This window comes from Tachysurus fulvidraco, chromosome 13, assembly GCF_022655615.1.
Source record: "Tachysurus fulvidraco isolate hzauxx_2018 chromosome 13, HZAU_PFXX_2.0, whole genome shotgun sequence".
NCBI classification, from domain to species: domain Eukaryota; kingdom Metazoa; phylum Chordata; class Actinopteri; order Siluriformes; family Bagridae; genus Tachysurus; species Tachysurus fulvidraco.
In genome coordinates, this window is record NC_062530.1 from 3330425 (window position 1) to 3347211 (window position 16787).

Consider the following 16787-nt stretch of genomic DNA (forward strand, 5'->3'; position numbering starts at 1 on the left):
CAGCAGCGAGTAAGTGAACGAAAGCGAAAGTGTAATTCCTCCTAACTCCTCCACCTGTTTACTCCTCCCTCAACCTCCGTGCGCATCTTCCGTTAGCTCAAGTCGTCTGATCTCCAAGGTAAATAATACACTTTATAGTAAAACCAGTTTATTTTTTTTAACATTCTCTTTTATTGCTGTATGTTTTTATACAATATTTGTCATTTATAAATACAGGTACTGAACATTTTTCATGTTCAAAACACATAAAACAACTGGAGTGGAATTTTGCGAGCTGGAACGGATTAAAGGGATTTCAATTCATTTAAACGGGGAAAATTGCTTTGAGATACGAGCAATTTGTGATACGAGCAAAGTCACGGAACGAAATAAACTAGTATCTCGAGGTATTACTGTACTGTAGAATTGCCTGTAGCCCATCTGCTGTTATGCAGGAGTAGAAAGGGACCACTGTGCAGGGACCACTGTGCACATCACTAAAGCTGCTCAACCTGAAGCATTTGTATCACAGTCCCAATGTTAGAGTCAATATGTTGTATCGCTTTGCGAGGCAACGGTCCAGCTACAGTCTTTTCACAGCTTAGACAAACAGCGACACTGATACTGATGTGTGTGTACCATCAGGCCGCTGCTCTATAATCTCAGACCTTCGTGTCATCACATTTGACGGGAACAACGTTGCTCTGTATGATAACGGCTCCTATATACTGGTCCACCTGCCCCGAGAGAACATTGTCGGACATGTGGAGAAATGCCCCACCAGTGAGGTGAACAAGACACACTAAAGTTCCTATAGCCTACATCAATACATAAAAACATGAATTTTCTTTTTTCTCATTTATTTATTCATTCTTTTGGTGTTTCAGAGTGTGAACTACATCAGACGACCTGTAAGTTTACTGTTGTTATTAAAAATATTGTTGTCAGTCTGAATATAGTTATGGTGTTTATGTCTTTATTAGTGCTCGATCTTACCCCTCCTCTCTCTCTCTCTCTCTCTCTCTCTCTCTCTCTCTCTCTCTCTCTTATCTACTGTCTCTCTCTCTCATCTAATTTATATCCTATCTAACTTCTCTCTGATAATATCTATATCTCTCCCTATCTCTTCCTCTCTCCTCTCTCTCACTCTATATATGTTCTCTCTCTCTCTCTCTCTCTCTCTCTCTCTCTCTCTCTCTCTCTCTCACGCTCTCTCTCTCCTTCTCTCCTCTCTCTCACTCTCTCTCTGTCTCTCTCCTCTCTCTCTGTCTCTGTCTCTCTCTCTCTCTCTGTCTCTCTCACGCTCTCTCTCTCTCTCTGTCTCTCTGTCTCTCTCTCTCTGTCTCTCTCACGATATGATTTATCTATCTCTAAGAGTTCTCTCTAAATCTACTCATCTCTCTCTCTCTCTCTCTCTCTCTCTCCTCTCTCTCACTCTTTCTCTCACTCTCTCTCTCTGTCTCTCTCTCTCTGTCTCTCTCTGTCTCTCTGTCTCTCTGTCTCTCTCTCTCTCTCTGTCTCTCTGTCTCTCTCTCTCTCTCTCTCTCTCTCTCTCTCTCTCTCTCTCTCTCTCTCTCCCTGATAGACTCCTACTGGTGGAACTTCTGGCCTGTGTTTTAAGAAGTTGAACATAACCACTCATGCCTACAGGATCATAATCAGTCGCCTTGACCGCAAAGTACAAAGCTATTTATCAGAAGCAGTCTATGTCATCATACTGAAATTGTTTTTCACTCACTGAGTATATTCCTCATTTTAACAACTGATCTTTTGTATCTTGTCCATGCCACATTTTTCTACAAAGAAATTCTTTGATTTGTGTTGATTTTATATTCCTTAAGTTGTAATGCTTCTTTTCCTGGCTGCAGGTGTCTGTGAACCAGATCACAGCTCGGCTGCCGTTCACCAGATTGAACCTGCACATTGATGACACAGGGACCATGTACATCATTCACACACCCAGTGGAATCAGTATCCAGTGGTACCACAGCACCGGTATCATGGTCCTACAGTATAGTGCCCCTGATAACACCTCCACTAGAGGCCTCTGCGGTCAGTGTGTGTGTGTGTGTGTGTGTGTGTGTGTGTGTGTGTGTGTGTGTGTGTGTGTGTAAAACATTTCGATGTTTAGCAGCTTTGATCAATGTATAATTGAAATCTTTTCAAATTCTCAAATACACAAAAGGGTTTAAGACGAATGTGTGCTTTGTCTTTCAGGCTGTTGTGACGGTAACCCAGCAGATGACTTACGTTTGCCTAACGGGACTGTGATGCGAAACGTGGAGGACATACCTGTGTTTCTTCACAGCTGGATGGTGGACACATCCGAAGAGACGGATTACTTCCGGAGAGTGGGAGACAACTGCACCACAGGAAACTGCACCAAATGCTTTCAAATGCTCAACCAGAGCCCCTTCTCCAAGTGCCACCACAAGGTCCTACACAGAAATATAAATATTTATCAAACCTATATATAGTACAATGTATATACAGTACAGTATGTCTCGATTACTGTCAATGAACGTCGAAGTGTAAATTTTGTATATTTGTATGTAGGTTTCACCGGAGCAGTTCTGTGACAAAATCTGGGCAGGTGACCTTCACTACAAGGAGCACGAGTGTGACTTTCTTGCTGCTTATGTGGCCATCTGTTACACTCACCAGATATGCTTCAGCTGGAGGAAGAGTAACTTCTGCCGTGAGTGTTCACATGTATCACAGACGTACTGTATCAGATCTCACGCACTAGCTCCTGATTGTGTTTCTGCGTTATTTATCGTGTGCATGTTTACACACGACAGCTCTGAAGTGTCCTCTTGGAAAAGAGTACAAGCCATGTGTGAACACGTGCAAGACGATGACGTGTCAGAATCGAGATTATTACGAGGAGAGCGTCTGTACTTCCATTCGAGAGGAGTGTGTGTGTAAGAGTGGGACCATCCTGCACCGAGCCGATTCTGCATTCTGTGTCACCGAGGAACAGTGTGGTGAGAAATCAAGGGCTCACGATTTAGTTATATCATGTTTACGCATTAATGACATGCTGTCAGATTCTGTCTAACTGTCTAATCTTTGTGACACGTGCCATAACCCTAACTGAGCTATCGCTTATTACTGAGTGCTTATTATTATTAGTGCTTATAAGTACATATGTGTACGTGTGTGTTTGTTAAACATGCGCACGCCAGTGTGTACGGATAACGAAGGCTCCCCGCGGGCTCCAGGGGAGGTGTGGAATGGTTCTCTTCGAGGTTGTTGTCTGTTCACTTGCCTGGAAAATGGCAGTGTTGTCCCAGTAGAGCCGGAGTGTCCTCCTGAGCCGGCTCCTCTGTGTGAGCGTATGGGAGAATACTATATCGATGTGCTGGAGGAGGGCGCTTGCTGTCCAAAAAAGATTTGTGGTACACACATCCACACACACACACACACACACACACACACACACACACACACACACACACACACACACACACACACACACACACACACACACACACACACACAGATACACACACACAGCAGTACAAACACAATATGTGCCAGCTTCTGTGCATGCATTTCTTTTGGCTAATGTGTGTGTGTTTGTGTGTGTGTGTGTGTGTGTGTGTGTGTGTGTGTGTGTGTGTGTGTGTGTGTAGAGTGTAACCTAACCATGTGCCAAAATGAAATTTCTTCCTGTGAGATGGGAAACAAGCTGGTGATTGGCTATAGCTCCGTGTCCTGCTGTCCTGAATATCGATGTGGTCAGATAAGTTCTCGATGCATCTTTAATTCACTTTTAAACACAAGGGATTGCTATTTAAGTGGAAATAATAATCAATACTTTGTTACAGAATGTGACCCCTTGTCCTGTCCCAGTGTCCCAATGCCAGAATGCAAAGAGGACCAGTTCTTGGTAGAGGTCAGAGGACAGCATGCCTGTTGCTATAACTATCTTTGTGGTAAGAAGGCTTTAACAGGTAAACCTTTGCTGCTTATCATTAGCAATCAAGAGATGGCTTCCATATATAACTTTTTAAAGAGCTTGAACGATTCTGTCCATTCGGCTTATAAAGAGAAATGTAGAGAGAACTGAAAAAAAAAAGAAATTGATGAAAAAGTTCACATTTCAGTCAGAATGAATGGAAATGACGGTAAAATAAGAAGAGTTAAAAAATTAAAGAATCAGTGCATGCAACATTTACAAAAACAAACAAACAAACAAACAAACAAACAAACAAATATTTACTGCAACTATTCAAATATTATTTTTATTGTCTGGATATTTATTGACATCATATATCTGTTAATTGTCAACAAATCCAAGTTGTTTTTAATTTATTAAGATTTAAGAAATTCAATTCAATTCCATTTTATTTGTATGGCGCTTTTAACAATGGACGTTGTCTCAAAGCAGCTTTACAGAACATAAAGAAAATAAAGAAACAGAAAATAAAGTACAATATTATTACAATATTATAGTAGTTTAATATTATACAAAAACCTCAAGATTAATATTAGACTTATATTTAAATGTGTTTGTATTTATCCCTAATGAACAAGTCTGAGGTGACTGAGGTGACTGTGGTGAGGAAAAACTCCCTTAGATGGACGAGGAAGAAACCTCGAGAGGAACCAGACTCAAAATTGAACCTCATCCTCATTTAGGTGACACTGGAGGGTGTTATTATAAACAGTTATAAACACCAGAGTGTTTTTATGTATAATGTCCTTTCTACAGTCAGATACAGTCTGATAATTGTGTATTGATGAGGAGGTTGTTGTCCTCAAAGACCACATGAAGTTGGTGTCTTCTCACTGAAGGTCCAAATGCTTCATGATGCCAGTTGGAGCTGGTACTGTACATCTCTACTGTATATGCCTCAAGGCCCGAAAGCTTCATGACACGGAGACAGAGAGTGGGGCTGGTACAGATGCCTCGGTATGGATGGAAAAAGAGAAGCATGGAGAGGAATTAGTGTAGCCGTTGTTCATAATAATAATAGTAATAATAATAATAATAATAATAATAATAATAATAATAATAATAATAATAATAATAATAATAATAATAATAATAATAATAATCTCATGTTAGTATATGCAATACAAGCGCTGCACTACAGCTCAACTAAAACAATAATGAGAGACATATTTAAATGGATTGGAATTGCTTAGGCTTTCTGAACACACAGCCTATAACCATAATGATTAATACCTGAATATGGCTGCTATAATCTCTAATAAGGACCGGGTCTTTAAATTGCAAATACGTGTTATGTTTTGTGTGTCCTATAGTGTGTGAGTCCTGTATGGAACCCATCCCGATATGTCTGCCTGGAGAGATTGTGGTTGTAGATATGAACACTACTCATCTTTGCTGCCCACATTATCACTGTGGTAATTCAACACACAAACACATCAAATCAAATGGTACAAACTAATGATGCAGATCACATATATGTTGTGAATTTGTGACAGAGAAAGGGGTGACTACCAGCTCGGTTTGCTCAAAAACGTCAACATGGGTTCAAAACCTGTAATAAGAGCAGATCATTAGTGTGAATTTTACTCTAAATTATCTAATAACCTAAAGGTTGTTGCTTTGTTTACAGTGTGTGATATGACCCAGTGTCCTGAGCCCAGCACAAGCTGTGCCACCGGGACTGCACTTGTCAAGAGGCCTGTACCTGGCAGCTGCTGTCCAGACGTCACCTGTGGTAATGTCCCCAGGCCCACAGATCTGCCACATATAGTCACATATATATATATAACGTGTCTTGTTCTGATATGTTTATAATTATGTTGTATCTTCCTGACAGAGTGTCAGTGTGACAGTATCACATGGCCTCAGTGCACCGTGGTGAGTTCTGTTCAGAGCACGGTGTGGGGTATCTCTATGTGCCTCAAGCACAAACCATGCATAAGTTTTTATTTATTTTTTTTATTTTTTGAGTTCTAAGTCACAATTACAGTTCTTACAGTTCGACAGACAATTCCATATTTTATCTAATTTCTCTAAGTGAATTTTGACTTTATTGTTTTGTGTCTGTAAGGGAGAAATTCAAGTGGAGGAGCCAGATCATAGCAACGACTGTGGCTGCACTCAGTACTTGTGCAGTAAGGAACACACACACACACACAAACACACACACACACACACACACACACACACACACACACACACACACACACACACACACACACACACACACGTACACACACACAAACACACACACAAACACACACACACACATATACACACACACACACACACACACACACACACACACACACACACACACACACACACACACACACACACACACACACACTACATAGTAATCACTTTGGTTTTATGGTCACTTTTACTTCAAATGTTACTCTCCCTTGTGTGTGTGTGTCTATGTGTGTGTGTGTGTGTGTGTGTGTGTGTGTGTGTGTGTGTGTGTGTGTGTGTGTGTGTGTGTGTGTGTGTGTGTGTGTGTGTGTGCAGAGAAGGCAGATGTATGTTTATTTCAGGGAGTGACTGTGCTGAGTCCAGGCCAGTCCATGGTGCAGTATGTTGAGGGAGATCTGTGTTACACAGTGCAGTGCCTCACACACAGAGACCCAGACACAGGTTTCTATGCCATGGATGTTGCCACCTCAAACTGCTCTGAGAAGTGTGAACCTGTGAGTCTTACACACATGAATATTATACATTAGCTAATATCTTTGGCCATTATAGCAGACTAAACTATGTATGTTTTAATAGTTTTTTAGCTTAAGACATGTATTTATTTTATACTTATTGCATATATTAAGTGTATTAAATGTGTATATCCGAGTGCTGTGTATTGCTTTGGTCACCTGTATCTTGTTATTTGCTTCTAAAGCACCAGGTATACGTCCCGTCCTCCGACCCCCATGTGTGTTGTGGCTCGTGTAAAAATGTTTCCTGCTCATTTACCAGTGAAAACGGAACTACAGAAGTATTTATGGTACATCTGACTTTCTCTTATTAAATATAATACACACATACCGTATTAATGAGTTTCAAAGCAGTTATTTATTACTTGCTTGCTTGATTGATTGCAGTCTTCATTTCTCTTTATATGCCATTATATAATAATGACAGTAATATTTTTATTTACACTAGTTTTTTTTTGTGTAATGTAATGTAAATAGTGTATAGTTTTATTTCTTCCTTAATTAATACGTGACGGTTTATATATACGAGACGACATAGTATACGGATATTGTTTATGCGTTTCGTTTAAAATGATTTGATTTTGATGAATCAAGTCAGGGGGCGCGGTGGCTTAGTGGTTAGCACGTTTGCCTCACACCTCCAGGGTTGGGGGTTCGATGCCCGCCTCCACCTTGTGTGTGTGGAGTTTGCATGTTCTCCCCGTGCCTCGGGGGTTTCCTCCGGGTACTCCGGTTTCCTCCCCCGGTCCAAAGACATGATGGTAGGTTGATTGGTATCTCTGGAAAAATTGTCCGTAGTGTGTGAGGGTGTGAGTGAATGAGAGAGTGTGTGTGCCCTGCGATGGGTTGGCACTCCGTCCAGGGTGTATCCTGCCTCGATGCCCGATGACGCCCGTGATAGGCACAGGCTCCCCGTGACCCGAGGTAGTTCGGATAAGCGGTAGAAAATGAATGAATGAATCAAGTCATATCTTGGTTTTGGCTCATTTATCACATAGTGATTTATATTATTACATTTATATTAAAACCTTAATTGAAGCTCAGTTGTATGTGTGTATTTGTGTGATTATAGGCAGGTAGCTCTTGGGTGTCTAACTGCACCCGTTTCGACTGCATCGAGACGGTAGTCGGAGCGGTGATTCTAGCCTCCGGCGTCGTCTGCCCTCCTTTCAACGACACAGAGTGTATTCAGGTCTGCAGACAAATCAAGGGTTATTTTTATCCGTTTTTACAGCCGATGTTTTGCTAAATACCATAAATGAATGTTTTTATAAACCCATGTTCATATGGTATGCCACACACTGCACTTTAACTCCGACAGCTCAAGATCTATCTGACATTAATCTATCTGTTACTGGACATTTCTGTATCTGTACTGTCTGTTGCACCTTAACATATTACATATATATATATATTATATTTATACTTATACATACATACTGTATATCTATATCTATATCTATATATATGTATGTATGTATATATTGTATATAATGTGTAGTGCATTGTAAATATGTCTAATAGTACACTGTGTGTACTGACGATGTATGAGCATATTGCATCATTTGCACATTTCACCTGGTATTGAGCATTGTGCACATTTTCATAACATAAATTGTTCTTAATTTCTGTTTAATTACTGTATGTAAATTGTTCTGCGATTTCTGGAGTTCGCTCCGAAGAATTTCACTCACCAAGGCACATGTGCTGTGGTGATGTGACAATAAAAGTGACCTGACTTGTTTTTAATCTCTTTTCAGAATGGAGGTGTGGTGCAGACATACGTGGATGGCTGCTGCAAGACATGTAAGTACTCGGGTAGCTTGGTGGCTTCTTGTGGTTTACGGTGGTTGCTGTATGCTGACTGGACGATGGAGGTGGCCGTGGGGAATTTTGGTTTTGGCTGCTGGTTTCTCTCTGTGGTTGAATTAAGTCCTGCTGTCCTGCAGCACACGATGCCTACTCCATCTTCTTCGTGTCTGTCTTTTCGTTTCCATTCCTCACTTTTTTTTCTTTTTTTTTTTACCAAGCTAAGCAGCGTACGCTTTGGTAGGAAGAGAATAAAAAGCATTCTTTAGCTCTACTAACAACACAAAGCTAACATTTAGGTAGTAATAAACTGTTTTTAATTCCTGGAAGGTATTTCTGGGTTTTCTGTTTTCTGTGCGATGTTGCTAAAGATTTCATTATGGCTGTTAAGTGGTATTGAAATTGTAATTATTATTGATTCATTTTTTTTTAAAACCATATAGATTTTATTATGAATTAATATCATATTTTCCAAATTCTCAGTGGAAAAATTTCTTTCACTGTATAGTCCAATAAATCAAGCTCCTTCATCGTGGTCCAAAATGTATCAGGCAGGACCGATACTCAGGAGACCGAGTTTGTATATACAGTAAATGTAAATTTTTAGGGTTCATAATTTGTAACATTTAACCTCATTTATTGCTGCCGCCAGTTAGTTCTCTATACAGAAATGTCCTTATAGTGGAATATGAACTGGGAGACATTTTGGGCCCATAAACGTTTCAGTAGCTAAACTGTCAATATCATAATCTATTACATTTAATTGGCGGTGAAAGCCCAAAAAAAGTGATCAAAAAGTGATTAAAATACAAACTTTAAAACAAGATGCATCTGAAGGTAGGAAATAATCAGTTATAATCAATTTAATGTCCTCTTATTCATACTTACATACAGAGTTATCTAAAACGAGCATGGGTAGTGGTTTGCATGAATCTGCCTTTAACGATCTGTTCATAAACCTCCACAAGGAACCTTTCGATTAGACTGGAATTTGCATGCATGGGGAACTGAGAGACGGCTTTGAGGAGACGCTCCGGCATGTGCCCTTTCCGTTAGTGTTCACATGATGTTTTGGGGGCATTTATAAATTGTATGTTTAAATGTTAAATGCTTAAGGTGCTGTATTTGTGAATGGGTTGCGGTGAGAGTTTCTGTGTGCATGCATGCGAGTATATAAAGGCATGCGGTTTAGTGGTTGCTGATTTTTTCCTGTGGGGTGGCTGCTAGGTGAGGAATGAGTTGTATGAGCTCTACACAGTGCATGCTGGGAAGACAGCGTTTGTGACCTTGCGGTCAATGTGTGAAATGAAAGTAAAAATGAAAGTAAAAAATGACCCTGTGTGTTTCTCAGGTGCTGGATTTGGTTTGTTACCTTTTTCCATTAGTCCAGTAACTCCCACTGCTAGTACTAACTGTGACACAGGTACTTTCCAACCCTTATTATACCGTGTGTGTGTGTGTGTGTGTGTGTGTGTGTGTGTGTGTGTGTGTGTGTGTGTGTGTGTGTACGCTAACCGCTAACCAAAAAAAACAGTCCCATACAATGCTTATTTACTCTTACTCAAAAAAATGGTTTCATACCAACATCTGATGCTCCGTGTGACGTAAGCCTAGTTTAACCATGCTAATGTACAGAAAACACAAAGCAGAAATACAGGTGAATTTTCTTCCCCCTGTTGGGTTCAAGCAGGAGTGTATAGTGTCAGTGTACGGCAGAATCACTGAGCACGGTCATTAACAATAAAGCTGAGCAGTGATGTGAACGTGCAGGGAAACTGTCACATGTGATACTGCTCTGCTGGTTGGCCATCCGGGTCACGTCATCCCTCGTGTCCAGGGTTGTTGACGTGTCAACGACAACAAGAAATCCTTCATAATGATGGTATGAAAGTATTTGACAAAATGATCAGCCAGTCTCCTCTTGGTTTCTCAGATATTCAGATATATGCGTGATTAGTAAGTAACACCGATCATTTCGGGACTGTCGGGAAAGGTGCCACACGTCGGCTGTGCAAGCAAAATGCTTCTGACATACAAGAAGTTTATAAACCATAAATTATATGTTGTTTTTGTGCACAATATTTGAGGCAAAGCTCATTTAGCCAGAAGTTTCTATCAAAGAAGTAGAACAAAAGTATGGCATAGGATCCTAAACGTTCCAGTGTAGTTTTTCCAACGAATCTGTATAAAGAATGTAATAAATGTAAAAAAAAAAAAAAAAAAAGTTCTAAGAGGGTTTTAAAAGCAAATAAAGAATGAACTGACAAGATGAATAAGACACTTGGACATACATGTAGGCAGATCTGCACTGTGCGCACCACACACTCCATCAAAACACTTCACCACTTTTCCCTCCTGCTTGGCACAGGTGCAAAGTGCAAATCAGGGATTTATGGCATGTTGAAATGTTTCGATAACACCTACGAATTCATCTCGCTCGTGTAGGCCTGAGACAAACTTTTCACTTCACAAAACATTCAGTGAAATGCCTTTTAAGAAAATAGCCTCCGACTCCTATAAAAATTCTTTTAAAGCTACAGTATGTGATCTTAGCAAACACTACAGCTAACAGCTACATGTGATATAGCAACACCGTGGAGACTGACCTATCGATCCAATCTAGTCTTTGGGGTTTAGATGCCATAGTGAATAAGATAAGATGAGAGCATGTACACGATGATGGCATTCACAATCATTCACAGCATGAACCTTTATTTAAAAGTGTATATTATTTGCATTATTAACATACACTTTTTTAATCTCCTGAGATTAGAGATCACACCTTGAATGAACATGTCCCTTTGGTCACATTATTTTCAGTCTTTTCTAGGGGTGCCATCATTTTTGTCTAGGCCTGTTCCATGAGTTTATTTTTTTTAATAATTCCATTGAAGCATGGTTGAAAAGCAATGTCTGACTTTCATCGGTTAACATTCATAGCATTTTTATTTATTATTACTTTTGTCAGATTAAAGTTTGTGAGTTTTCCTTCCATTGACCGAAGGGTGCCAACAATTTTGTCCACGTGTGTAAGACCAGGCATAATGATCTTTACTTTGCACTAATCAGTTGGTACAGTAAGTATCTGTGGGAATGGTTAGTAGGTCCCAGATTTTCTTCCCAATTTGGTGACCTGCAAAGTCTCTTCATATCACATGCTTCCTCCAAGTGAAGCCAATCAACCACATTGATTTACTGCTTATGCTTCCTCACACTGTAGAAACGGCTACAGCAGGAATATACCGTAGGAATCCGCTCTCTTCTGCGTACACGATTGACACGAGAGACAGAGCATGACACTCACAACCCCCCCACCCCCACCCCCCACCCCCTGAGAGACCATAGACAATATTGCTGTCTTGCATGACTGTAGTATTTTTCATGGCTGTAGCATCATGTTTAGTGTAGCTGCTCTAGACATTTATTCCTAGCACTATAAAAAGCTTCTTGGTTATTTTCCGGTAGCTGATGTGATGAATGATCGTAGGACATTAAAGCACTAATTCTTTCATCTCTTCACCAATGCGGAGACAAATTCAGTACGATGCTTTGCTCACATTCTTAAACATTACAGCTTTTAACCTACCTAAAGGCAGAAATCAAGCACAGCTAAAAACAAACTACAGGCTCACTTCGTTTTTCATCACCCTACAAGATAAATATTAATATATTAATATTACACCAGTACAACTAACTGATACAAATAGACCTAACAATTCTTATGGTGGAGATGCTTCATTTTGTCCTTCCTGTTGTGTTTCCACCAGAATGATCAGGTTATTTTAATCTTTATGACATGCCAAGTGTTTCAGGCAGTAATTAGCAAGAAGTAAATTGTTCTTAATTATATCATTTTCCCGAATTTTCCCTTTGCTTACTGAGTGACTGTTTAAATATTCGAAACCATGTTGAGATTTTAAATGCTTGATATTAAAAAAAAAAAAAAATTTTCCAAGCCCAAGCCATACCACCATGCATTGGCAGTCTGTACGGTTTACTGTAATTGTGCTCTTGTGTGCTTCCATTACACTTCCATTTCTTTGTGTTCATAGGTAAAGAGGATGGTAAAACATGCAAAAGGGTTGCCATCAGGACCACTATAAGGAAAGATGACTGCAGAAGTAATGCACCAGTGAGTAAAATTTGCTTCATTTCAATACTGGCTAATTATCTACTTAAAGGTGGGGTCTCCGATTTTTGAAAGCCAATGTTGACATTTTAAATCACCAAAACAAACACGCCCCTACGCCGAATAGGTCCCACCCCTGTATCGATAGCTCCGCCCACACATACATACGTAACCCAGGCGACTGCTGGAAAGAAACGTGTCTTTATCATAGCTGAAGGGAAGAACAATACGATTGTAGATAAACAAACAAGCAAAAATGCCACACAAGCATAATGATGTAAAGGACAAAGGCATATATTAGTTCTGTGTAACAAAGCAAAACCAACGTTACTCACCTATCGAGAAGGAAAAAAGCGCCTCGGCGTCTTAAGTAAAGTCGGCCACATATTCACAGGTCGGAGTTTCCCGAGTCGATAACTCCTGAGCTAAACGCTGTTACTACACAAAACGTGGTTGTAGCTGCCTCTCTACATTACTACGATAGAAAAGAGGTGTTATTTGTGTAGTAACAGCGTTTAGCTCAGGAGTTATTGACTCGGGAAACTCCAACCTGTGAATATGTGGCCGACTTCCTGCTCCTTCAGTTCTCTCCAGCGCTGGAAAGCTGATCCTATATTAACACGTCCTACTTCTTGTCCTTATCGTAAGTCTTTCTTCTCTTTCTTTCTTTGTTTTTATCCTCCATGTCAATGTTAAAACCGCTTTCTGCTAATGACACACATGCGCACTGAACACTCTCTCCGCCCATATTGACAAGCCCCGCCCCTTTTTGCTCATTGGCTACACGTTTGTTTTGATTTTTGTTTATTATTTGGCCCGACTCAGTTTTCCGTCTCTGTCTCTCTCTCTCTCTCTCTCTCTCTCTCTCTCTCTCTCTCTCTCTCTCTCTCTGCCTTTCAGGTAACAGTATATTCCTGTGATGGGAAATGTCCTTCTGCCACCATATTTAACTTCAACATAAACAGCCATGCACGTTTTTGCAAGTGCTGTCGCGAGAATGGTCTACAGAGCCGCGTCATCCAGCTGTACTGCACCCGCAACGCTACGTCCGTGGAATACAACTACCAGGAGCCGATGGACTGCTCATGCCAGTGGAACTAACTGATAAAAGTCTGTAGATGTGCAGTACCTTGGCATTTTCAACTCTATTTACCCTCTCAGTGGACATGCTCAGTTAATACCACACAGATCAATACAACCCCAAACTACTAACACCGTATTTATATGTATTTTAAATTCTGAATTAACAATCTGGGAATATTACATAAATTAATCACATAGTCAGTAGACGATTGTATGATTAATAATCAGTCAGCTTATATTTTCAGTATATAAGGAATAATAAAAGAAATGATGTATGTGTTATATCAATATCATGCAGTTTGGTTTCTGAAAAATACTTTGAAGCAAAGTTGATTCTTGCAGCCTGCATGTAATAAGTAACCTACTCAAGACTGTAGTATGTTTAGATGCCTTTTGTAACTTTTTTAACCACTTGTTTTATTTAAGAAATAACTGTGTTTGTGAACAATTTGCCACAACATTTAAAAAACAAAAAAAACAAAAAAAAATCCCCTACAGGGATAAATAAATAAGCCAGATTTGTGAACATCTGAATTCTATTAAACTGAAAATGTGCCATTTTTCTTGTGATCTGAGAGTTGAATACCCGAGAGTTGAATGTCGGAGTCCAAGCGCTGGCTAGAGATCTTTTCGGGTCTAAAGAAATGTACCCTAAACGAAGTGACCCGAATCGCTTTTTACCCGACGTGCATAATTTTTTTTTTAAAGAAAGACCCGACCCGAGACAAACCCGTAAGATTAGACCCGAGTCCGACCCGACCCGCTGGCAATTTTTTTTAACCCGACTGGACCCGAATGTTGCATAACACTAAATTAATCGCTACAGCGTGGATTCAAAATTGATTGACAGGTCTGTTTCAACGAAAATTAGCTTACCGCCAGCCGCACGTCACCAGCCACATGTCGCAAGCGGTCTTGGCAAACAGAGGAGAGGTTGGAAAAGGACTCGAGTCGATGCACACACACGAGATACAGTAGTTTGGGTCTTCTCGGGTCTGTTCGGTAAAAACATTTTAAATTACTCGAGACCCGATGCTGCTATTATTATACCCGACCCGTGTCCGAGGCACACGTGAAACTATTAGACCCGAACCCGCTCGGGTCTCTGGTCGGACCTCCGGTTTTCGGATCTAAGTGGACCCGTGAAGACCTCTAGCGCTGGCACACACACAGATATCTAAAGGAGATGTCTAGAGGCAAGCAAGGATCAAAACTAGAGAACAACCGTAATCAAGAATAAAGTATATGGTGCTAAATAATCCATACACTATATAGCCAAAGGTGTTTGCACTCCTGACCGTCTGTGGTGCTTCCCCAAGCTGTTGCCAAAAGGTCACATGCACACGGCTGTAGAAGTGTCTGTATTCTCTGGAAGAAGAAGTTTTTATTTTGTCACCTGTACATCACAGCACAGAGAAATTCTTTCATCACATGTCGCAACTTTGGAGGTTGGGGTCAGGGCTCAGGGTTAAGGGCCTTGCTCAGGGGCCCAGAGGTGGCAGCTTGGTAGTGTCTGGAACCCTGAGACTTCTACCAACAAACCAGAGCCTTACCCACTTTTACCAGCACTGCCTACATACTCTATATGCTGCAGCATTACATTTTCCCAAATTTCACTGGATTTAAGAGGCTCCTGCTGCTCTTGCCTTTTCGTCCAGATCCACATTATCATAGACTTCTTTATTCTTCCTCGTGTTCAGAGAAAGTTCTACATGATATTCAGGTACGATCTGAGGTGTATTTATTAAAAATAAATAAAGTACACAATTATTTGTTAATAACTGACAGCCACAAGAAATTTAAAAAACAGACCTACAGGCGATTTGTTTGTTGCTATCGGTTTCTGTCAGTGCTATAGAGTACATCTTCTTTTAAAAATAGACCGTGTTGCATTTTGGGATGAAGTTAAATCACAAATGGGGAAAAATGTAAATGAATTAATCCCCTCTGACCAATCAGTTTGGAGAAATCTACAGCACAAATGTTTCATGTCAAAAATGGTCGGTGAAATCCTTTTATAGAGAACGAGAACGTAATAGATTTAATAAAAAAAAAAATGAAAGCAAAGAAAGAAATATTGCATCCTGAACACCTTATACAGTACCTTCGCCTGCTACTCCGGAGAACATAGAGTGTAAAAATTCTTATGTATGTCTCAGTTGATGTGTTACAAGTTTTCTATACAAAGGTCTACAAACCTACATCCTGTGTATGTGTGTGTCCAAATTCTCCTGAAACATCAACCTGCTTTTCCTGTCCCTCATGAGCGATGTGTGGACAGATCGTCCCACACCGGGGCTGAACTCTGTATCGCTGAGCCGTGTTGTTCTTTTATAGCAATGTAATTAACGTCGTGTCCAGGCTTCAACTCCTCCTCGTGTAAAGCCGATGAGTCAGGACTTAAGATAAGAGTGGTCACGGTCAACATCCTTTTATTCTGTGGTTCAAACGTTGAGCTCGATTTAATTTGCATAGTACAAAAAAAATCAGACTGTATGACATCTGTATGAAGTGTGAAATGGGAGTTTAGGGTGTTTAAGTGTAGTTCTACATGAGAGACACATCCAATCATGCAACTAATACAGATTATCTTTCTTCTGAACTTAAGAATGTGATGTTTAAATGCTAAGCTTGTTGTTTATAGATTATAGATTCTAGGTTTAGGTTAAATTTATCAACATAGTCAGATTCAGCCTGAATCAGGTTCAAGTCTAATTCAGTATTAAACCGAATCTAATTGTAATTCATGCATATTATTACAAGGCGATTATATGATATAAGGAAACTATTAGAGGCAGTTTGCATGTTCTCCCCGTGCCTCGGGGGTTTCCTCTGGGTACTCCGGTTTCCTCCCCCGGTCCAAAGACATGCATGGTAGGTTGATTGGCATCTCTGGAAAATTGTCCGTAGTGTGTGTGTGAGAGTGTGTGTGTGCCCTGTGATGGGTTGGCACTCCGTCCAGGGTGTATCCTGCCTTGATGCCCGATGATGCACGGGCTCCCCATGTCCTAAGAAGTTCAGATAAGCGGTAGAAAATGAATGAATGAATGAATGAATGAATGAATGAATGAATGAATGGTTACAAAATATTTCCAGATAAATTATTTTGCTTTTT

At 40.2% G+C, this 16787-nt stretch overlaps 1 protein-coding gene across 1 annotated transcript in view; it reads left to right on the plus strand.

Moving 5' to 3' along the window:
* otogl (otogelin-like) overlaps positions 1-14230 on the plus strand; it is a 41474-nt gene extending 27244 nt beyond the window's left edge. The window contains exons 38-57 of the mRNA XM_027159212.2: positions 625-767; positions 867-890; positions 1565-1657; positions 1848-2031; positions 2197-2414; positions 2536-2677; positions 2781-2966; positions 3168-3380; positions 3618-3722; positions 3813-3920; positions 5257-5358; positions 5574-5678; positions 5781-5821; positions 6015-6078; positions 6455-6633; positions 6837-6941; positions 7724-7843; positions 8412-8457; positions 12513-12592; positions 13490-14230. Coding sequence (XP_027015013.2) covers positions 625-767; positions 867-890; positions 1565-1657; positions 1848-2031; positions 2197-2414; positions 2536-2677; positions 2781-2966; positions 3168-3380; positions 3618-3722; positions 3813-3920; positions 5257-5358; positions 5574-5678; positions 5781-5821; positions 6015-6078; positions 6455-6633; positions 6837-6941; positions 7724-7843; positions 8412-8457; positions 12513-12592; positions 13490-13690 — 2459 coding nt within the window. The 3' untranslated portion in view covers positions 13691-14230. The remainder of the gene's footprint in view (positions 1-624; positions 768-866; positions 891-1564; positions 1658-1847; positions 2032-2196; positions 2415-2535; positions 2678-2780; positions 2967-3167; positions 3381-3617; positions 3723-3812; positions 3921-5256; positions 5359-5573; positions 5679-5780; positions 5822-6014; positions 6079-6454; positions 6634-6836; positions 6942-7723; positions 7844-8411; positions 8458-12512; positions 12593-13489) is intronic.
* The last annotated feature ends 2557 nt before the right edge of the window (positions 14231-16787 follow it).